The sequence below is a fragment of the Mauremys mutica genome, chromosome 12 (assembly GCF_020497125.1).
Source record: "Mauremys mutica isolate MM-2020 ecotype Southern chromosome 12, ASM2049712v1, whole genome shotgun sequence".
Classification (NCBI taxonomy): domain Eukaryota; kingdom Metazoa; phylum Chordata; order Testudines; family Geoemydidae; genus Mauremys; species Mauremys mutica.
Window position 1 is genome coordinate 80745505 of NC_059083.1, and position 24350 is coordinate 80769854.

At 46.1% G+C, this 24350-nt stretch overlaps 1 protein-coding gene across 7 annotated transcripts in view; it reads right to left on the minus strand.

Moving 5' to 3' along the window:
- Positions 1-1073: 1073 nt before the first annotated feature.
- Positions 1074-24350, minus strand: part of RPTOR (regulatory associated protein of MTOR complex 1) — a 284447-nt gene continuing 261170 nt past the window's right edge. For 4 of the 7 annotated variants that reach the window (XM_044983137.1, XM_044983135.1, XM_044983134.1 and 1 more), the window contains 7 exons: positions 15678-15784; positions 10764-10891; positions 10144-10230; positions 6291-6407; positions 6158-6187; positions 5554-5683; positions 1074-3787 (listed from right to left, as the gene is read on the minus strand). In XM_044983137.1, the coding sequence (XP_044839072.1) occupies positions 3719-3787; positions 5554-5683; positions 6158-6187; positions 6291-6407; positions 10144-10230; positions 10764-10891; positions 15678-15784 (668 nt within the window). In that variant the 3' untranslated portion in view covers positions 1074-3718. The remainder of the gene's footprint in view (positions 3788-5553; positions 5684-6157; positions 6188-6290; positions 6408-10143; positions 10231-10763; positions 10892-15677; positions 15785-24350) is intronic. The other 3 variants (XM_044983138.1, XM_044983136.1, XM_044983133.1) reach the window with 1 other exon arrangement.

Consider the following 24350-nt stretch of genomic DNA (forward strand, 5'->3'; position numbering starts at 1 on the left):
GGTCCTGCATGGATCTGTCCTGGGTCTGGTTCTATTCAATATCTTCATAAATGATTTGGATAATGGCATACAGAGTACACTTATAAAGTTTGCAGATGATATCAAGCTGGGAGGGGTTGTAAGCACTTTGGAGGATAAGATTAGAATCCAAAATGATCTTGAGAAAATGGAGAAATGGTCTGAATCACACAGGATGAAACTCAATATGGAGAAATGCAACGTACTACACTTAGGAAGGAATAATCAATTGCACAAATATAAAATGGCAAATGACTGCCTAGGGAGTACTGTAGAAAAGGATTTGTGGGCTATAGGGGATCACAAACTAAATAAACTAAATAAAACTATATGTTGCAAAAAGGTGAATGTCATTCTGGGATGTATTAGCAGGAGTGTCATACGGAAGACATGAGAAGTAATTCTTCCACTTTCGTGAGTACTGATAAGGCCTCCGCTGGAGTATTGTGTCCAGTTCTGGGCACCACACTTCAGGAAAGATGTGGACAAATTGGAGAAAGTCCAGAGGAGAGCAACTAAAATGATAAAAGATCTAGGAAAACATAACCTATGAGGAAAGATTAAAAAAATGTTTTGTTTTTTTTTACTCTGGAGAAGAGAAGGCTGAGGTGGGACATGATAATAGTCTTCAAGTACGTAAAAGGTTGTTATAAAGAGGAGGGTGATATATTGTTCTCCTTAACCATTGAGGACAGGACAAGAAGCAATGGGCTTAACTTGCAGCAAAGGAGATTTAGGTTAGACGTTAGGAAAAACTAACTGTCAGGGTGGTTAAGCACTGGAACAAATTACCCAGGGAGGTTATGGGTTCTCCATCACTGGAGATTTAGAACAACAGGTTAGACAAACACCTGTCAGGGATGACCTAGATAATACTTAATCCTGCCTCAGTGCAGGGACTGGACTAGACGACGTACTGAGGTTCCTTCCAGTCCTACTTTTCTATGATTTTCCCCCCACCTTTCACAGCCCTTTTTCCTGCTCTCAAGACGAGGCAACACTAACTCCTCCCATTCGTTACAATAAAACGACCTGACCACAGGCTGTTTCTGCATTTATATTTTATTAACCATTTATTGTTTGTATTTATTTTACTCTCACATTACAATCTCAGAGTTTATTTTTTTTAATATCTTTTTTATTTTTGTAAAATAAATAGAGATAAGTGAACTTTTAGGTAGGATGCTCTCCAGAGCCTTGGTTAAACTTCATGATTGAATTTTTGCACCAGACCTGTGAAAACAGAGCCCAGACACGCACACGCTTAGATGAAAGCTCAACAGGCCGAGTCAGTTAAAAACCCTACTCCTGGCTGCACAGGGAATGCTGGTATGAAGACAAATCAGCTTCCCACAATGCACCTTTGCATTTTGCCAGGTATCGCTTGTTCTTTAAACAAATCCACTGATTGAGGTTAAAAATCTATGGTGTTTGTAAATAGTGCATGTTAGTCAGTTATCTGCAAATCCCAACCTCTGTCTTAATGCTGGCCATTCCCTGAGCTCAGAGCCGCGCGCAGAGGGACAGGCATGGTAATCAGAGGGGCGAGACTGGTACCACGGCAACAGACACTGGGGCAAGTAAATCTGTGTAGAACAGCAGCTCAATGGGCCACCAAGAGAGGCAATTTTTTTTTTAGCCCATCACTAACTTTTGGTAGTCCACATATTAGAAAAACACAGACTTTTAGGTAAAACAGCAGCTCCTCCAGCTTTCCTTCCACTGCTTTCAATTCAGCATCCTGTGAGGCGGCCCGTGGATCACCGTAGGGTAGAGAAGACTGCAGTTGTGCTTGCGAGTGGGGAGAGTGTCCCAGCTGGGGTACCTGCCTCAGTCCCCACAGTTCAAGCCACCTTGCAGCAGGAATACTTTGAGATTTGCAGACAGCAGCGTTTTACTATTTGACTTTTAATGGCAGAGCACAATAGGATCCTGGCCGATTCTGATGCCATGGCATTGCCTGGCTGCATTCAGGCTGAATGAGCATCTCCGGAAGCAGAATGATGTGGCATGTTATGGGCAGCGACAAGGTCAGCCATCCCCAGCTGAGTTCAGCGTGGGAGGTGAAACTACTGCCCACAACAAAAAGCAGCAACAATGTTGTTCATTTCTTTTCTCATTAACACTACTGTCATTGACTTAGGCACCTCTGCTGGCCTGTGAGTAACGGTGAGGCCAGAACCAGAACGGAGAGAGTTTTCCTAGATTTGGATAGCTTAGCATCATCATTGTTATTTTACAGGGTTTTGTTCTTCCCGCCCAGCTGATTCACATCTAGACAGTACTTTACTGGGGAAATGCTCCCTTCAGCTTTGTCACCTCCTTCCCCAAATCAATCTCCAGACACATTCTGGATTCCAAGGGACAGGAATCTTCATTACCGACAGGCATGAAAGGCGTGGGAGAGGGTATCGGCTTTCCCTAGAGTTGGGGACAAGATGGTCTTGCACGAGGCAGAATGATCTGCTCTTGGCCCCTCTCCCTCCAGGACGGCAGTGATTCTCTTGTTATCAGAACATACACGTGGATGCCCAGATGTGTAGACACACAAAGACATGCCAATGCAATGCATATCTGCCTGGGTTCATACAGACACATACAAATATGCCCGGATGCATATAGACCAAGGTGCATGCAAATGCACATGTATACAGCTGGGTGCATACAGTCACGTCTATTAGCTAGCAGAATATTAGCACTTCTGAGAAAAATGAAAGCCTATGGTTTAAGGCGGGGTAGAACAAGCCCTCTCTCTGTCTATGCAGTTGTCAGGACATCTCGTGTGCTTTGGGGGTGTGCTGTGGGCAAAGGGACAGCGACTCCTGAAACAATGGAGTGAATAAGACAAAGCCTCTCACCCCATTCACCTGCACTGACACACGTACATGCCCATGAACAGAAAAGTAGCTACATCAGACACAATCCAATTTCCTTAGGGCACTGAGGACGTTGCTCATTTTCTTGTTTCTCCTCCATCTGGATGCAGAGCTTTATGGCCTGTCAGTGTTCCACACTGCTACTGTTCTCCTCACCTCCGACCCCCTTCCCTCTTCCTCCTGCTGCCATGCACGCTTGTCCGCTCACTCTGTCCGTACTGCCACTGGAGAGAGGGAGGCCAGCGAGCACAGCAGATGATTTCCTGTCTCCCTTCTCTCGGTTACACACAGATTGCTCAAGACCAGGTGTGATATTCTGCAGGCGGCCAGCTGGGATCCTGTTGCCTGCCAGAGGGGCTGCTCTTTGGCACAGGATAGGTAACAGGCAGAGGGGTCACTTGGTAGGGTGAGAAAACATGGAGCTGTAGGCGAGTCTTGACTTCATTCCTTAAGTTACCTAGACCCCCATGAAAGAAAAGAACAAAGACTGAAATAAAAAGCCCCTCACAAAGGTATCGTCTCATCCAGTCCTTCGGAGCCTTGGAACCATGTTTGTAACAGAAGCAACCACTGAAAACAAAAAAGAAATGTTCCTTTTCTGTAGTTTTCAGAGGTTCTGGCTGAAAAGAAAATAGAAGATTGTCTCTCTTTCCACCTCTCCAAATCATCAGTAGCTGAGTCAGAAGAAAAAAACATGTTCAAGTTATGGGTTGCAGCAGCAGCAGCCAACACTAAACATTCAAGTCGATCATTTCTCTATATACATTACAGGTGAGACATGGCCCTGCCCGCTGGGACTCTCCCTTTCTCCGATAAGGCTGCTGTTATCTGATCCGCTTTTCCACCGAGTACACGGAGATGTAGTAGTCATTGCTTCCAACCGCCAGGTGAGGCTGTGGGACGGAGAGCAAACAAGTGAAATATGCAGGAGTCATGGGGGGAGGGGAAAAGGGCTACAAGATACATATCAGTCCAGGTGGGGAGTCGCAGCATTCTGAGCACCGCTGGCCAGATGCTCGGGAGCTCCTAGCCGGGACTGCCAAGGTAGCTACAACAGTCTGTTTCCTCCACCTATCTCGGCCTATATGTCTGCACACTGTATGCCACTGTTTCAGCTGAAGGAAAAAATTATGGTGGCCATCAGCTGCCAACTTCTAGTATAATTCTTCTAAATGTGTTTGTTACAAACAATCCCCTGGATTGAAAACTGGCGCGCTTCTATCGAGAACTCCAGGAGCAATTCCAGGCTTCAAAGAGACCAGGACTAGAGGGTTTCTTTGTTTGTTTATTTTAAAGGAGACAAAACTTTCAGACTTGCTAACCCCCTCTTCCCATCCCCCAAACCCAAGGACCAAATCATTCATTTGGTGTTTGACTTCTTGCAGGGTGATTTCCCAAGGCAAAGGAGCAGCAGACTGAGATGCACAAGCTCCCCTTTATTGTCTTCCGCCTCAGGATGTAAAATGTACGTAACCTCTACTAGCAATCCAGAGAAACACCCACCCCTGTCCCCCCAGCCCGCCCCCAGATCAGAGGGCCAATAGCATGTCACATAGAATCATAGCTCACCTTCCTCTCGCTGCTCTGTCCACTGCTTCAGGCCCTTCATCAAATGCCACTGTCCTTTCTCATTAAATGTAAACCACTTATGTCCTGACCTTCAAGGTTCTAACATGACTCCGCCCCCTTACGTGTCCCCTTTAACCTTCACCTGCTCCCTATTCCCCATCCAGCTACTTTCTGCTACTCCTTCCAACTCCCTCAACTATTCCCATCTCCAGCCGTCTCAGGCCATACTGCAAATGTGTGACACCTCCTAATTAAACAACTGCCAACCACCTTCATTCTCCTCCTTCTAAAGACTAGTGCAGAGCCACCAGCTCTGAGACACATTCACATTGCACGACTCTCTCCATCCTGTTTTGTTCTGAATTTTACGAGCTTGTGCCTTTAGATTGTGCAGGAACTCTTACTTTTTCAGCAGTTTTTTTTGCTGCACAGCACCATGCACACGTACAGTACTATACAGTGGTAAGACGGGTTCAGACAGCAGCCATTTCCGAGGCACTTGGTGATGGTATCAGTTTTAGAGGAAGAGCCACAGAATAGAGAGGTGCACTGTAACCTGGGCTAAATTTTGGCTTGTCTCATGTGTATGTGCTGGCGGAGAGAGCTGGCTCCTGTAGAATAGGATGGTGGTGCTCAGCTGAGTCCTAGGCTAACACCTTACAGGACATCTCTGGCATAAGCTGCCATGAGCGAAAAGCTAAATCAAAAGGCAGTTCCAGAGTGAAGTGAAAAAACGGGCAGTCAACCAGTGAGCAAAAGTGGCTCAGAAGTTTGGAGTCCTGTTCTAGCCCTTAGTGGACATTTCTGCACATTAAATAACCACCGCACACTTTGGTGCACTGGCCATATTTGCATGTGCTGCTGTTGGGATAGGATGGCAATGCATTGACAGAGCAGGGTGGCTTCGAGGACTGAAGCAGTAGGTTGCAGGTTAGGGACTAAGGTGCACTTGCAGAACTGTGTTGGGCAAGACTGTGCAGCACCCTCCTGTACAAAGGGGAGGTCTTTCGTCATTGTGACCAGCTCCTTTTTCACAGAAATTCATGCAGAACTGCAAAAAAAATTCCAAAGTTAAAAAGAAAATACAGACCCAATGAGGATGGAAAGCCAGGCAGCTGATGGCTCCGACTCTCTGTCCCATAAATCCATCATAGTATTTGATATTGTTGATCAGCTCTCCATTCCCATTGTAGATTGCAGTGAACTGATTCATTGAGCCGCTGGAAGGAAGAAAGAACATCATGTACTCACCACATTCATTCAATACTATTCTACATAAAGGGTTTTCTACTCACTACCACTTGGCTACGGAGACAGGAGTCATTTATAAAGCAAAAGTGTGTACCACGCGCGCTTATAAGCAAAGAGACTGGTTTTAATCCACGCTGCAGCAGCCTCACCACAGAGAGATTTACAGACAGGCTCAAACTGAGGATTTACCTCTTATGCTGTAACTTCAAGATGTAAAATATATAGAGCCAATGAAAAAGTGCATGTTCACCTAAGGTGGTTCTCCCACAGCTCCCAGGGCACAGTGACCATGAAGTGGATGCTGGGGCTCCCCCCTCAGCCCAGCCGTACACCTGCTGCCTTTGGGTAGGGAGTCTGACACACTGAGAACTAGCAACACCCTGCACCATCACTCTGAGTCACCAGTGCAAAGGTTTCAGTAACACACAAAAGGGTTAAAATACCTGAACTGCACACATGGGAACGAAGTGGCACTGGTCATAGCAAAGGGAAAAAAAGAGACATGAACGGTATTTGTAATGATGGATTTCTTCTCTCTTTTTTCCACAGAGGAGGTGGGATAGGGTCAGAACCTACCATGCAAACAGATTGGCCTGTGGGTGGATGTCCAGGGCGGTCAGCCCTTTGACTATCTGCAGGACCTTCACAGACTCTGGCATCCTGGGGTCGAAGAAACGGACATCTCCATTCACACTATCAACAGAGGAGGTTCACATTAGACTCTGTCCCACTGGAAGTGCAGCCTCGAAAGCCCCAGAGAAAAGGCCATTCTCTTGCCTGCGAACAGACCACCATTACGCACGGCAGAGCCATAACTGGGCATTTTAGTGCCCGGGGCGAGCAAGCCTACTTCCACCCCCTACAGTTTTATTCTGTCATTTCTCTGCCCTCGCGGCTTTGTGCCCTGGGCGGCTGCACTGCCCTGGTTGTGGCGCTGACAGGACTACACCCGAGAAGAGATTCAGCCCAGTACCACCTCTCCCGCTCTACGTCCAGCATGACTGTATCCACCCCAGCACCACTGGTTCCCAGTAGGATCCACAGCAGGCGAGGTGCTATACACACACACAAAGGAAAGAACGTTTGCTGGCCCCAGGAGTGACTATTATCTGACTCCACCCCCATCGACATGACAAAAGGGCTTTCACTGGGCTGTCGCGCCCACAATACAACAAGCTGTGTATGAGGCCCCAGTTCCTTTTCCTCCCTCCAGTGTGACTGCTCCAGTCCAGCAGCAGGCAGTAATCTGAGGGGCTTCTATGCAACCGCCCACGATGCCAGTTATTTGGACCCTGGTCCATAAGTCCCTTGCTGTTCAGAGAACTCTGTGGAGCAGGTGTCAGCAAACGCTGATTAACAGCTTATATCTTCTAAGGGTCGATCCAGGCAAAGCTACCGGTGCAGGACAGAACTGGCCCTAGATACGGCCAACAGGGTATGGCAGCAACACGGAAAAGATTCATGGCCGCTCTGACCCAATTAAACAGACACCAGGTGATGAGATAAGCAAGATTTAAACTGAATAATAGCAGGTTCTAACTAAAATGAGGATATCAGACTCCACTGGGTCTAATGCTGCTGAGGCACCCAGTGATAATCAATAGAGACAGTGATCCTGAACCAGCAGTACTTAGAAAGACACTGATCACTTTTAACACAACTGTTGCTGAACTATGGTGCTTATGTAAAGATGTTTGAACCTTCATAGAAAGTTCAGTCTGCACAAGCAGGGGCTGGAGTGTTTCAAGGAACTAGACCCAGTCCCAAACAATGGAGTTTTGAGATCAGATGAAAATTTAAAAACTCGGTTGCTGATTATTCCTTAAGCAGAGGGATTATTAAAGCTAGATTACTCTATGGGCACAGGTGGCGCTCTATACCAGACATGCTGTTCCCGCTCCCCTCCCCGCAACTGACGTATTTTCTCCACAATTAAGCACAATTAGGAAGTGAGTCTAAGGCACAGCTAGCTAGGCCTACCTCTTGCAATACTCTATGAATCTGTAAGGCTGAGATTTTGGAATGAGAATTCTTAAAGGGCTATTAGAGAATAGGACAATCTAATCATGGTCCTAGTGGTTAGATCAAAATGGCTGGACAAAGGACCACATGACTATCCAGCTTAGGTGTCATCATCCCTTCAGTCATATGAGTGAGCTTCCCCTGGTGATCTGGTTACAATGGTCAATTCTAGGTTATAAACTCATTCTCTCGTGCTTTTTGATCCAGATGAGGGTCCTCTAGGATTCCGCTGGGTAATTATTGCCAGCGTTGCCAACTTAGCGACTTTGTCACTAGTTTTAGTGACTTTTTGGTTTCCCTAGAGAGAAAATAAGTGTCCAAGCGACCAGTGATAAATCTAGCGACTGTCACTGCCAATCACAGTGCCATTCAGAGAAAGACATCACCAAAATGTATAGTGACAAAATCATTCACAAACTGCTCAAGAGAGTGTTAATAAAATCCATTCCGTGCTCTTCTTACTACTTTCTGTTGCACCCCAAGTCAGTGTCATTACATCTCAATGGAGCATGTCCTCGGAAGGAATCGCATCCCAGGGCTGCTTAGGCTGAGATCACTATAATCTGCAGGCGAGGAACTGAAGTCTGCGGAGGCTAATTAAATACTTTGCTAAAGCCAGGCACAAGTTGGAGAGAGCAGCACATTTGCCAGGGCTTGTTTTTACCCAAATGTTCTTTCTCGCTGCTCCATAGTAGGCAGCACACCCTGTGATGCAGGGAATGCCGGCTAATGAAGCGGGCTGGGCCGGGGAGCCAGGTTAGAGTGAGGCGAGCTGCATGGATGGAAGGTGGGGTGGGATGAGACAGGGCCGTGTGCCCCAACGGGGCAGGGGGGCACCGGGCCTCCAGGGATGAAGCCCTTACTACAGGATCAAAGGCAGAGCTAGCTTGATTTCAGTTCCCCTTTACTCCTTCCCCTGGCTTGGCCTGGGGCTAGCTGCCCAGCTCTTTTCAGAAATCAAACCCTGGAAGTGGGGGGAAGGGGTCCAGTTAGCAGATTTTTGTTTTTAAATCTACTTTCTTGGCGCCCTGAAGCACCAAGCTCAGGTGAGGCGATTGCCCTCCTCCCCCTGGCTCTGGGCTCCCCCTTCCACTAGCCTGTCAGCTCAAATCCAGGCTGGCAAGAAAGGGAGGCTCAGCTGAAATTAACCAACCCGAGCCGTGCTGGGCTGCCGTGTACAGAGCACCCTTCCCAATGAGCAGAGGGCTGCAGTTTCCTTCCCAACGAGCAGAGGGCCCCCTCCTGATGAGGATGGTGTACTGTTGTAGCTGCTTCTGGTGTGCAATAAAATGTAGTAAGAGCATGGAATAGATTTTATTAACACTATTGAGCTGCTTGTGAATGCTTTTGTGACTATACTCTCCTGTGTGTGTGTGTGTGCACGCACACGCACATGTGTGTGTCAGGGTTTGTCTGGTGACTTCCTGCTATGTGGAGTTGGCAACACAAATGTCTCAGGCATTTCAGGACATAGTTATACTGGAACCAGTTGCTGGCGATAATTCTTTTACAAAAGCCACTCTTCATGGATACTGTAGTTATTCCAAGCCTGAAGGCATTCCTTTCTGGAGAGGAAATGAACTGCAGGATGGCTTGTTTGACCAGAGTCCAGTTGCTTTGGGATGGGGGACCAGAGATTTTCTCCTGCCTTTCTGACACTGCTGAGGAGGATGTGGAGGAGAGGAAGCGAATGTTTGCTCCTTCAGACAGAGGCATGCAAGGCAGGGATGCCAACCTGGCTCCCTGGGATTGCTGAGGGAGATTATGAGGAAGATTAAAAACTCTAATATGGGAGCACTACAAATCTGGCAGCTGCACCATTTAAGCCCCTTTCTAAAAATCGTGATTAATTTTGCCACTCTATCCTCTGCCTCAGGAAAGCATTACATCCTGGAGAATTATGTTCTGTTTACATTCTGTAAACAAGGAAGAAGAGCATCTCTGTGGACAAAGTGCAGCTTTGTGACCATAAATTGTATTCTGCTGTCCCTTTAACAGGCAAATAAATATCGGCTGCTCTCCACACAGTATTTACTGAGCAGCAGAAATGGATTTATGTGTAGAAAATTGCTAGATAGTGAAGTAATCCAGCAAGCAATATGCCCAGGGGATGCAGAGTGAACGTCCTCTCCTCTTCTGTCCTCTCACCTATAACCCCCACAAGGCCAATTGCAACAAAGAGGCAGAAACAGAGCATACAATGTCTCCTAGAACCCCCTCATGCACTTCCAGGTAGGCTACAGGTTTCGTTCCTCCTCCCTCCCTTCCCTCACCAACTTTTGGAACAGGAGTTAACTACTGAGCTGAAATGCCAAAGTGCAGAGTTTTACCTTCTTTGGTGTTGACACATCAGTGACCAATTTTTAAAGGGAGAGGAAAATATCTCCAATGTTCAAGACCTTTTTACCTGACACTCATGATGTTGCCTTCAGGATGTTTCTGCAAATATGCTTTCACGACCCAGGCTGTGTGCTCCCGGTAGGTCATGACGCGGCTGAGGAGCAAGCAGAGAAAGGGGAAACTTTTTGGAAGGAAATCTGAGGAGGCACAGCGAGCACCTCCAATATCTGCAGCTGGAGCTCTGCAGCTGGGGACCTTCTGAGTCCTGCTGGTTGAAATCATGGAGGTGAAGAAAAGGGCCACTCCTTCTCACACCTCTGGGCTTTGTTAGCAAACCTGGGGGGTCTAATGATGCAGGGCATGATCCTTGTCACTATGCAGGCAAGCACCACAGAGCTCTGAGTCAGCTGAGAAAATCCCTGAACCAACAGGCTTCCAGCAAGGTTGCTGAGGTGGGACAATATTAACGAATGGGACTGGGCACACATGTACTATAATGAAGGCGATAAAGGGCTCACTGAAACATTATGAATTCTTTCAGTGACACATTCTAGTTACTGAAGCCAGTGTGACAGCTGGTAAGTGCACGGCGAACGTGGAGCCTTTACGACAAGAGTCCACAGCGAGGAGACCATTTGCCAGTCAGGGGGACTGCAGTGGGCTAAAGGGAATGCTGCAGTTAGTTACCATTCACTCAGAGCCATCCTCCTGTCATAGACACGGATGGACCCATCTCCGAGCCCTGCCACGATCAACGAGCGGTGCGAGTCACATGACAGGCTGGTCACACAGCTGTCAGCTCCTGTGGGGATATCCTAGGGACAAAGCACACACACAAACCAGGCTGAAAGAGGAAAGGGCCTCCAAAGCCCACAGCCCAAAATAGGAAACATTGGGTAGATCTACACGGCAATAAAAAACCCCTGGCACCGAGTCTCAGAGCACGGGTCAAACGACTTGGGCTCACGGGGCTCAGGCTGTGGGACTAAAAATTGCAGCATAGACATTCGGGCTCAGGCTGGTGCCCAGGCTCTGAGACCCACCCCCCTCAGATGTCTACACTTCAATTTTCAGCCCTGCAGCCCGAGCCTCATTAGCCTGAGTCAGCTGACCTGAGCCAACCATGGCCATGCTGCAGGTCTTTGATTGCAGTGTAGATGTACCCATTAGCTACCTTCAAAAGGGCCTTCTGCTGGACCCAGGCTCGCCTACGTGTTTCAAGGAATCTCCTCTCGCCTTTACCCTGATCACAAACCAATTTAAATTGTGATTTTCACACATTCTCCCTCCCTGCAGTTCTGCGCTCACATGGGGGCAGAACTGAACCTCCAGCTGGGACAAAAGGAATATGTCTACACAGCATTTCGGAAGGAGCCTCCGAGCTCAGGACTTGGGCTGGTGCTTTAAAAGCAGCTGTGTAGACAGCACTTGGAAGTTATGGCTCGGGCTGGAGCTCAGGCTCCGAAGCCTAGGGAAGGGGGTGGGCTTCAGAACCAGAGTAACAACTTCAAAGAGCTGTCACACCAGTATTTGTAGAGCGCTGGCGCAAGCCCTGCTAACTCAAGTCTGCAGACCCGGGCTAAGAGGCTCACTCCAAAACGCTGTGTAGACATACCCAGGGATGGCTAGCTTTCTGCCAGGCTGTTGTCAAGGCAATGACAGGAATCAGTGAGCGGTGAGTATGGGGTCGCTGAATCAGGACTGTCCCTGCAGCCTGAATGAGTCACTGCCCCAATCCTCAAAGCTCAGCCTGGGCAGCGAGACACAAACGTGGGTTTCCTTTGTGGCAGCACAACGCGTGCTGTTCAGAGATCAGCTTTTGGGAATAATTAAACTTTACACACCAAAATAAAGGAAAAAGTCTATTTCAGAAAGGAAGAATCATTGTTATTCTCCTCCTAAAAACACCTAATTAGTTAAGATAAATGTCTGCAAGGAATTCCTTCCATAAACCATCTTCAGCTTCTGTTGGCTGTAAATGCTGCTAGAAAGGCAGGGTGGATAATAAAAAAGCAGGAGGAGATGAGCCATTGAAGAGACATACACTTGCTGAAAATAAATAGCTTGCAGCTAAGTCAGACATGTAAAAAAGAAACCAAACCAACATAAAAGGGGAGACACAGCACATGTTATAGGCAGCAGCATCTACTTAAACTCCTGTTAAAGGAATGGATCTGCAGAGTCCAAACCAAAACACAGACAAATCTTGAGAGGCAGTTTGAACGTGCCTCTGAGAAAGGAGTAACAAACTTGTAGAGGACTGAAAGGCAGTAGGACACTGGGTCTGATCAAAGAATAGATCTGTTAAGAGGGAGACATTTCCATGCATCAAACCAAAATCTATTTCCTGGAAGAGCTGTTACCTTGGCAATGGAGGGCAATGGAAGTAACAGACCTGCTAAGAAAAGCTTTGGTACAACAGGAGGCCTTTTCATTTCACAGGTTTCTACTGTATACCATATACCAGGGCTCGGCAACCTTTGGGAAGTGGTGTGCCAAGTCTTCATTAATCTACGGTTTCACGTGCTGCCTTTGGCATGCGTGCCGCAGGTTGCCAACCCCTGATATATACCATGTAAGCACTTAATCTGCCATTAGTTCTGAAACCTTCTTTCTCCTCTGGAAAGAATAAAATCATTTTGCCAGAAAATGTCTCCCATTAGTCATAATTAGAGTCATTCTGGGTAGTAAGAGTCATTCTGTTTTGTCATTTCCATTTTTACTTTATCAGTGTTTTGGCTCTCTCTTACACCTCTCATCAGTGGATCTCAGAACCCTTTACAACCCCCCTGTAAGGCTGGGAATTATTGCTCCCATTTTACAGATGGCTATGTTAAGGCATCGTGTCATTAAGTGACTTGCTGTTTACACTGTTGTTGTAGAAATGTTGGTCCCAGGATATTAGCGAGAAAAGGTGGAATTTAAATTCCAGTTTGTGAGAGAGTATCTGATGATTTCTTGTCTCATTAAGTGACTTGTGTATGATAACAGAGTGCAACAGTGCCAAGCCAAGCCTAGAACCCAGCAGTCCTCTCTCCCACTTCCCTGCACTAGGATAAAACAGTTTGTACTTCTGGGGTATCAGCAGAAGTCAGAGACTGCATACATTTTTAAAAGTATTGATTTGGAGAATAAGAATGTAACGCACCAGGATACTGGTGAAATACACCCTACATTATTATTCTAATGCTGTAGCTTTGCCCTCTTTATCTGCTACAAACAAAAGAATCAGTTGGAATGATAGGTGTACAACCGGGAAAAAGAATTAAACAGCTAAAACTGAGCAACATTTTCAAGCCAGGGTAACAATCGAAGAGGCACTATGGAATTGCATTAGCTAATTTCACACCCGAATCCTGGTTTTGTTCCTGTGCGCATTCACCTTCTCTAGCTGTCATTGCAGCCTTTGCTGAATTAACTGTTTGCTGGAGACACCTAACTTTAGGGGCTTTTTTTACACAGTTATTCTAACTCCATAAGATCCATGTCTGGATTTTATTCTCTGTGCCAAGAACATGCAGCTAAGGTGGAAAGAAAGTACTTGCTCCACCACTATACGCAACGTGCCCCCAAAGGTATTCTCGTAGTGGTTCAAAGGGTGGGAAGGCATCTTTATTAGCTTGGATTACATGGCTCCCCTGCTCTCGGTGCTGAATCTTAGCTTTGTAGAGTGACTGAGGAAGTTTTGATTGTCAGGATCTCCACAAATCCAATTTGCACAATTAAAAGAAAAAAAAGAAATAGAACGCTTTCAGATACTCTCAATACAATCATTAACGATTCTAATTTAAAATATTTTCACCCTACTGATTTCTGATGTTCCCTAATTTACACAGATAAAATAATGTTTGAAAATAATTAAGATTAGCATAGGCTTAATTATGCTGCATTGCAGGGTCAGAAGTGTCATAATTAATGTTCATCGAGAGGTAATTAATTTCTAAAAGCTTTGGAGACTAGTTTTCATTTTCCCCTGCATGGTGACTTTATTCTTGCAGATCTGCTGCTTCTCCTTACATACCTAAACATCATTTTAATTGGATCACAGTTGACATGCAAGCTGACAGTTTTTGTCCTCATTTATTTTAAATGGAAATATATGTGCTTTGGTGCAGAAGCATTTTAAAGGTGCGAAAGTAATGGTAAGCCTTGGAGTCCCGAAAGGCAAATTCAGCAGAGCCCCATAGATCTGAAAGGAAACCTTCCCAAACAGTGGGCACTTCCAATGCTTTATAGTCTGTGGTCACACAGTACTGGGCCAGATTCTGATCTCAGTCATACTGGTGTAAGTCAGTAACTCCACTGACTTCACTTGCCTGGTGTGAGATCAGAAAAGGTCTCAGATAGATGTCATCCTAAGCATGCAAGCCCTGGTTCAGGAAAGCCCTGATAAATTGGAGTGGGTTCAGAGAAGAGCCACGAGAATGGTTAAAGGATTAGACAACCTGCCTTAGTGAAACTCAGAGAGCTCAATCTGTCTGGCTGAAAATAAGGTGTAATGGTGAAAGTAAACAATCAATGGAACAATTCACCAAAAGTCGTGGTGGATTCTCTATTGCTGACAATTTTTAAATCAAGACTGGATATTTTTCTAAAAAAGGTTTGTTTTGGGGACGTTCTGCAGCCTGTGTTACACAGGTTCAGACTAGATCAGCGGTTCTCAAACTGTGGGTCGGGACCCCATTTTAACAGGGTCGCCAAGGGCTGGCACTAGCCTTGGTGGGGCCCAGGGCTGAAGCCCGAGCCCACTGCCCGGGGCAAGGGCTGCAGCCCTGAATGGGGGGGCGGCTCAGATTACAGACCCCCCCCGCCACCCGCCTGGGGCTGAAGCCCTTGGGATTTGGATTTGCCCCCCAGCCAAGAGTGGTGGGGCTCTGGCTTTGGCCCTAGCCCCCCTGCCTGGCATCGTGTAGCAATTTTTGTTGTCAGAAGGGGGTCGTGGTGCAAAGAAGTTTGAGAACCCCTGGACTAGATGATCAAAGGGGCCTTGGAATCCATGAGAGCACTTCAGTGCATGCTTAAGTACCTTTCTGACTGAGGATGCTTTCCTGAATCAGGCCTCAGATGGCAGGTGGGAAGGAAAATGACAGAGTTTTAAGGATTAGCCCTGTATAATTTCAAGACAATTCTAGGAGCTGAAGCTACAGAGTCTGAGGGGTGCTTGTCCCTCTCCATCACTGCACTTTCCCCTCTCCAGGTGTTTTATAGCATGACTATACTGTAACAGGGAGACCGTATCATACACCTGGCCTCCCATTTGTGACTGCCTGCTCTCCTCCTCTCCCAAATGCAACTGCATAACATTCAGCTTCTGCAATTTCCTACAGGGAAAAGCACTGTAATGTTAGGGAAGTATTAGAGTATTTTTAGCTGTCTCGTAATGGGATTTTGCAGCTGAAAAGGGGGAGAGCCAGCATTATGTGACAAGTTCGCTCTCTGGAGACCACAGTTTGAGAACCTGTGAACTGTGTTTGTTAAATCGTTGGATGGTATGTGTCCTGGAAATACGCTCCTTGGTGCCTAATTCCAGGGAGTCAGCTGGGAGACTGGTAAGCTCCAGTAGCAGTGACAGAGTTAAAGGGGCAAACACGCAGCTGTTACCTGTACTTTCATTTCTCGATCTGTGTCCCAGATCCGGATAATCCGCACATCTCCTGATGTCATGAGAAGCCCAGTCTCTTGTTCCCAGTCCACCACCATCCCTGCTCCTGAGAAAAAACACAGGACATGGAAATTATTCTTCACAAACACAAGCAGAGCTTGACAGAGCCAAAGACCAAGTTTTGTGATCTGACACTTTGTAGTAGAGCTAGGAGAATCAAAAATCACACACACACTCACTCAGAATTGGGCCAAACCAGCTGTTCCTGAGTTCTAAACGATGTCCCTCACTCATTGGACTAGGTGGGCTATAGAAGACACTTGCTCCCCCCTGATCTGGAAGCGGAATCTCTCTGCTCAGCAAAGTCCCCTACTGGCAGATGCTCCAAAAGGTCCAGATGGCCTCGACAGGAAAATGGAACCAGCCTTCTTCAGGGCGATGGACCCATAAATTATTCATCACCCTGTAAAAATACCAGGCTAAAGATTGTCTTGAGTAGACTGGCCTGGCGTGAGTTAGGGCACCCAGCATGGCCACAGCACTGCTTTCAAAGGACTATGGAATCTATGATTTCTTATCCCCACTCAGATCGAAATATTGCATGTGACTAAGGGCTAGTCTACACTTACCTGCCAGTTCGACGCGGAGAGTTCGACTTTTCGGAGTTCGAACTATCGCGTCTAATATAGACGCGATAGTTCGAACTCTGGAAGCGCTCCGTTCGACTCCGGTACTCCACCACTGCAAACGGCAGTGGCGGAGTCGACCTTGGAGCTGCGGAGTTCGGTTCCGCGGCGTCTGGACGGGTGAGTACTTCGAACTAGGGTACTTCAAATTCAGCTACGCTATTCACGTAGCTGAATTTGCGTACCCTAGTTTGACCCCCGTTCTTAGTGTAGACCAGGCCTAAGAGGACATGTTTTTACACAAGGAATGGTGAAGCTGTGGAATTTGCTGCTGCAAGATATTCAGTTAAATAGCTCAGCAAGACTCAAAAAAAGTGATGTGTCTGGATAAGGAGAACATTCTGCAGTTACACTAGCTAGAACACATGTACAAGGGCTCTCAATCCTCATGCTTCAGGGCATAAACTGATTGCCAGCAGGGGTCTAGCAGAAATTTCCTCCCATGGTACTGGAGCATTACAAGGGCTCTACCTTATCCTGAAGCATCTGATACGGACCCCTACTACAGACAGGTTAGCCGACTATATGTACCAGTGATCTTTGCTGGTATGGCAATTTCTATTCAACAAAGAACTGTCTTTCACCCCTTCTCCCATTGAGAGGATTAAGTGGTAAAAGCCACAGAGAGAGTCAACAGTGCGTAAGTCCACAGAATACTAATGTCAGAGCAAGGTAGCTACTTTGGACTTGGGAAATAGCAGGCTCTGCAAACTCCTAATTGGTGGGGTAATCTCCAAGGAAGCATTCCAGTGCATTCAATTAGAATGGTCTTCTTTACACTAGCTACAAGCTGCCAGCACAGTGCCTAAACGTTCTGATTTAAGCAGAAAGCCATATACGAATTACCTTTTGCTTCCTCTGCTGGGAGACTGACTCACCCTGGATCTGTGGGTTTCCCAGAGAGATTTCTATACATACGAACATACAGAGATGAAAAAAAAAAATCCCAGGGCAAGGAAACCTGAAATGAATTTCGTTGCACAGAAGCACAGATGTTTGCATTCTCTTACGTGCACAAGTTCTCTTTTATACAAACCAAGATAGACTCTAGAGTCTCCTCTCTTTTCACAAGCAGCTTTGCACGGTGCTCTCATAGTACAGATTAGAACATGGTGCCAAACATAAGGTGGGTACATTACAGCAGAAGACTCACAAGAGTCCTGTAATAGATTAGGATTGCAGCCTCACTTTTCTTGCTTCCATCAGGACCTTTTGTGAAAGATTCTAACACTAGAAAGACCCCAAAGAGAGACACAGAGGTGCCTTCTCAAAAAGGGATTCAGTGGGCATTTTTCTTATCTTGCTCTTCAAAATTAGCAGTAGCAGGAACTTAAATACCTTGCAATGCTCTGGTTGCCATTAGAGGTCCACTGACACCATTTAGCAAAGCAAACATCTGCCACAAGGAAAGAGGTCATGCTGCCAGAACTGGACAGGGCATGAAGCACAGAAGTTGAAGCACCCGAAGGAATAGTAGGCCTGCTTTGAGGACAACGGGATGACAGTGTTTTGTGCAGATGCAGACCGAATTTGCTACCTACTTCCCCTCCTGGAAAAGCACAACTGAGCCCTCTCCTGATCTCACCTCATATTGCAGGATCAGAAGACACTGACATTGATGGGCTCATCTTATTACAGGAAATTCAAGACCCACAGCTAAGCTGACATCTTTATCTTGTGAGTCAAATAGACTGTTACTTTGGATTGCCCAGCCGCTCTGAGGGCTGCTAGACATCCCAAGCAAACAAGCAGGCAGTGGTTTAGCTTATACGCACCTCCAAAGTGTTTTCATTTGTCATCTTGTTTATGGCCCATGTGACAAGATAAACCTGGGAGGCCTGAAATGGATACTGCCATTACATCGCTGATGGAGTTAAGTAGGCAAGGCTCTGCTAGGCAGTTTTAAAGCTCCCAAATTTCCATTCATGTTCCCCAGTTTGAAGACAATTATCTTCTTCAGTTTGATCAGCAGCAATAATCCCTGAACCTGCAGATTTTCCTCCACTGGGAAGGATAAGAAGTCGTAGGGCTTTGGTTGGTATTGTTGGTGCCAATTATTAATAAGTTTGTTCTGGGGTAGCCGTGGGGAATTTGTTCTTTTCATAGTCACTGGTATCTTCAGGAGAGTAAGGGAAAATTTTGTTTTTTACAAAGGTGGAGGTTTCGCATCATGAGAGATTTCACAAGTTGGAAAGAGCAAGAATTCACACCAAAGAAGGGCGCTGTGAGAGATTCCACTTCTGGAGAGGAAGAGGGATGGAAATCTAATTTTGAAGAGGATGCTTCACATACGTAGGAGTCCCCTCCAGCTGGGGGAACACGTGGAGAGACTGCATCTTGCAGAAGGGACTTCCTTCTTCAGCGCCCAACAACACTAAAGTTAAAATTGGAGAAAGGTGTGCAGGAATGGGTGGACCGACTTACAGAGTCATAGATTCTAAGGCCAGAGGAAACGTGATCATCTAGTCTGAACTCCTGTATAACACAGGACAGACGTCCCCAAAATAATTCCTAGAGCATATGTCAGAAAAACATCCAATCTTGATTTAAAAATGGCCAGCGATGGAGGATTCGCCACAGCCCGAGGTAAATTGTTCCAATGGTTATTTATCCTCAGTGTTAAAAAATTAAACCTTATTTACTGTCTGAATTTGTCTAGCTTCGGCTTCCAGCCATTGGATTCTGTTAGACCTTCCTCAGCCCAGGATCAAATATTTGTTCCCCATGTAGGTACTTACAGACTGGGATCAAGTCACCTCTTAACTTTCTCTTTGTTAAGCTAAATAGATTGAGTTCCTTGAGTCTACCACTCTCAGACAGGCTTTCCAATCCTTTAATCATTCTCGTGGCTCTTCTCTGAGCCCTCTCCAATTTATCAACATCCTTCTTGAATTACGAGCACCAGAACTGGACACAGGATGAAATAACCTCTCCACTCCTACTTGAGATTCTCCTGTTTATGTGCCCCAGGATCACACTGGCTCTTTTGGTCACAGTATCACGCTGGGAGCTCACATTCAGCTGATTATCCACCACAACCCCCACATTTTTTTCAGTCACTGTTTCCCAGGCTAGAGTCCCTCAGCCTGTCAGTATGGCCTGCATTCTTCGTTCCCAGCTGCACACATTTACATTTAACCATATTCAAAAAACCCATAGTTTGCGTGTGCCCGGTTTACCAAAAGACCTAGATCACTCTCAATCGGTGACCTGTCCTCTTCGTTATTTCCCACTCCCCCAGTTCTTGTGTGTCATCTATAAGCTCTGTGAATGATGATTTTATGTTTTCTTCCAGGTCATTGATAAAGATGTTAAATAGCACAGGGCCAAGAACCGATCCCTGCAGGACCCTGCTGGTAACACGCCCACTCGATGACAATGCCCTGTTTTAAGTAACATTTTGGGACCCATCTGCTAGGCAGTTTTTAATCCATATAATGTGGCCAACACCCAAATGCATAGTCCTATGGGTTGCACTATATCCCCGACTATCCACTAATGCTTTGATGGGCTCCATCATTGTAGTATCTGATCACCTCTGTTTTCTGAGACTGGACGGGCTGCATTTCAAATTTCAATAACCACAGCTTTAATGACCTTCTCTCTAGCGTGCCCTTCTGAGCAACCTTCCTCGACAAAATGGGAAATACAATTTTGACCTCATCTGACACACATTGCTCCAAGGGGGGCCCCGTGGTTCTCATATTACCCCAAACAACCCAGGCACGAGAGAGAAAAAACTCTTGGTATCCTCCTTAATGAGAGACTTTGAATACCCGCAACCTGAGAGCTGTTCAACCTCTCGTCACCAGAGGCTGCACATGTGCTGAATTCCAGGCACGCATGACATCCCAGGAAATCTCAGCTTCCAGCCTCAACGGGCTGCAGCAGATGACAAGAGCAACCGGTGAGAAACAAGAGGCTGATACGATACGTTTTCAAACCCTTTCAATGAGATGTGCTATAAGGAATAACTATGTGACTAGAAAACTCCAAACAAGAAGCTTAACTTGTGTTGAAAAAGAGCAAAAGAACTGGCAACTTTTTATATAAATCTAAATTATTCACGAGTATGTAAATGAGAAGGCTTCTTTTGCCTGTGAAATATTAATCACAAGAAAACTCCACAATATACACAGTGACGTTACTCCTACATGTTATCAATTATAGGGTAAGTTGATGTTTATTAAAGGAGGCAGAGGTTTTTAGTGTTTCAAGAATGGAAACTGGTACATTATTGACTCAGGTTAACATCTTAAATTCCGGCACCATTGGTACGAAAAACAGAAGTGGGGGCTGGTCTACACAACTGCTTAAGTCAATGTAACTTATGTTGCTTGGGGGTGTGAAAATGACACCTCCCTGAGAGACGCAAGTTACATCGATTTAAAGCAGTGTCCACACTACGCGATGTCAGCAGGAGATGCTCTCCTATCGGCATGGCACATCTTCACCAGACATGCTACAGCGGTGCCATGGTTCTCAATTTTCACTAATGTTTCCTTTTTAAATTAAAAGGGACCCATCTCCAGGGTGTTAGGGCTTAGAGTGAGGTCTACCAGCTGTGTTTTGCCCTACAGGTTCAAGCATGTTGGGCAATCACTCTGCTCAGCCAGTGCTTTGCTCCAATGAGAAGGCAGCATATTGAAAGAGTACACGACTCCTCCACTCTGAGTGAGCCATAGAGGCGGAGTCTCTGATCCGGATTTCCCCCCATTTCTGCCTGCTCACCAGCATGGGGCAGACAAAGCAGGGAATGGTGCGATACACTTGCACCCATAGGGAAATCTGGTAACTGAATTTATGGAATTTTTAAAAACCCGTGAATTTTAGGACCATGAACCTGGACAGTACAGCTCCTTTAACATCATTTCTTGAGACCACATTTTCCTACATTCTTGGATGATAAAACACAACAAGTCTTCCACAACTCAAGAAAACAATTTTGAAAGGGGTTTTAGCTGAGCCTTTTAACACAAGGGCTAGCACTTCCGCATGATGTGAAAAGATATATAGGCAATGCATATCAACAACTGTTCTTGAAGCGGTAACTTTCTACGGCTGTTCCCTGCAGGATTCCCTCTGAAAATCAGATATATATCTCGATGGGATAGTTCCCTGTATAAATTTCAATAAATAACCCTGGCGCTGAAATCAGATTCATTCCAACTCTGTGCACTTATTTTTATCATTGCTGGAACATGGCCAACCTGTACTTGGCATTTTGATGAGTTTGCAAATGCCTGTATGGACCACAATACCAAAGCATCTGAGACACCCTGCTGATCTCTTGAACAGGGGCCCTCCCGGGGAAGCAATGAGGTGTATCTCCATTTTAATTTCAAAGAAGCAGTGGGAAGACTGCATTACCTCATTCTTCATTCAGTCCTAAAATGTACCCTTAAGTGACACTCTTTCCATGCCAAGCACTACCTCCAGTGACACAGAACGAAAGGGAAAAGTATCTGTGACTTTGGGAATTTAATTTAAAACACCCAAAACCCTTGTCCTGGAGTTGCAGCTTCTCCAATTGCTTTATTTCCATAAATGAACTGTCTTTACCTAAGGTGCTTCTCTCTTTCTCCACCCTCAAAGGAGCAGATACCAACCCCCAAGCGAGATTTGGGGTTTCGCTCTTCCTGTGCTGGTCCTCTCTGGCTGTTATCTCACTCAGCACGCGGCCCCTGTTGGGCAGCTGTGTATTAGGGCAGGCAGGCTGTCTGCTGCGGCCTCCTCCACAGCACAGCTGACAACCTCCTGTACACGCTAGCTGGACACCTCTTCTTGGAATCCGGCACCCCCCACCCCAGCTGCTAACTTTAATACCTTGAGATCTCAACTGCTGCATCCCCCCTGCAGCCCCCACCTCTCTTATCTAGATTGCTTACTTACTGCCAGCGAAAGTGTCAGTTTTATTAAAAGGCAGAATGGAGGCCTTGAGAGGCCAAGCTCCTGCTCTTTCAGAATATGATGTTTGAAATTTTTCATTTGGTTTTGGGAGTGCTGGGGGAACAGATGGGAGGGAATGAGCTGGCGAGCACATGCTGGTTTCTCTTCCCTGGGATGAAAGGAATAGAGCCATTCGTGAGGTCAGAGCGAACGCATGTATTTCGTATCTGAATCAACAAACCCCACAGAGCCAACTAAGGTGGAAAGTGGGTGGAGGGGAGACAGAAAAGGTTTCCTACTCCAGCCTTCTCTCCATGCACACAGAGCTGCAAGGCTAGAAAATCAAGAGGATGCTCAAGTTTATAGGCTTTCAAGGATTTATACAATCCCTTCTGAGTTTATTTCATCCCCACCATTTGATTCTGATGCCTGGACTTTGTCTGCTCACCTGTGAATGCTCCCAAAGGAAATCCCCTTTCCTCTCCCTTTCATAACCTGAGCTCACATTGGCACATGGAGAGAGGTGATGTGTGGAAATGTCAATACTAACTGTAGAACGTTATTCAAAGAAACTCCCTTATGTACCTCCTCTTAACCAGAAGCCATCTGCCTCTCTAGGGTGTGCTGAACTGAAAAATAACTAACTGGGTTTTACATTTCTAGCCATTCTAGGCCATTCCTATTTTGGAATAACACAGCCTTGCATGGAAATAACAAACGATGTGAATTAAAATCCATTTAGTTATTTTGCCGCAACTTTGTCCTCTTTTCACACCAGCATTGTAAGGAGGCTCCAGGGCCAATCTAGACACAAACAAGAAGCTGTGGCCTCGTGCCCTCTAGGTAGTTACTTAGCACCTTTGCTGCCGCTGGGCTTTCATTATTTGTATTTGTTATTGTAGTGCCTAAAAGCCCCATTCATGGACCAGGATCCTACTGTGCTAGGCGGTGTACAGACAGAGAACAAAAAGATGGTCCCCACGTGATGCTGATAAACCAGGTGCCAGGACTTGCCAAGGCTTTAGGCCTCAGCCAAGCACAGACAAATTCCTTGCTGTAAACCAGTGTTTCGCCTGTGAGTTGGGGCTTGTGTACACTTACAGCACTGCAGCGGTGCCACTGTAGTGCTTCGTGAAGACACTACTTATGCCAATGGGAGAGCATCTCCCGTCGGTGCATGTACTCCACCTCCCTGAGGGCAGGAACTATGTTGGTGGGAGAAGCCCTCCCATCGACACAGCATCATCCACAGCAGGAGCTCAACTGGTCTAACTGCAACACTCAGGGGTGTGGATTTTCCAAACTCCTGAGCAATAAAGTCATTCCAACGTAAGTTTGTAGCGTAGAGCAGGGCTTAGTAAGGTTAAGTTGGGTATTGAACTTATAATATTGTGTTTAGACTTTATGAAATGCTTGTACATTGCTGCATGCAATAATCTCACTTACAATATCTTTATCACATGCTATAAAGTAATATTTAAGTTTTTGCTTTATAACTGTAAAAAGTGTTCGCCCTGAACCGGTCAGCCTGTCAGAAGGGATCATCTCTTGCCCATCAGGGAGGACTATCAAAACTAAATGGGCCACTGTGGAACATTACAATACAAAGACTTTTCTAATTGCCCCAGCCCAGGCTATGTGCAAAAGGGCTCATCCCATCAGCTTGAATTCTGAAAGAAGGAAATAAAGATAGTGAACAAGAACATTTTTCAATCTGGGTTAGCCCTAAAAGACAGATTACTACAGCTCCGCCACCTTTTAAAACTATAGACTGCAACTCGTTTGTGTTTATATGTTTGCCTGCTTTAACCTGCTTTAACCTGCTCATTTCTGTTTCCGAGTTAATGAAGCCTTAGTTAGTTTACAATACGACTGACAAGTGTTGTCTTTGAGATCTGACCTGGGGTAAGTGCCTGATCTCTTGGGCGAGTTAATGAAGCCTTAGTTAGTTTACAATACGACTGACAAGTGTTGTCTTTGAGATCTGACCTGGGGTAAGTGCCTGATCTCTTGGGACTAAGTAACCTGAAACTTTTGAGATCTTTGGTGTATGGCAACCACCTATTACTTAGCCCGGCTTGCCCAGGTGGCCAGACA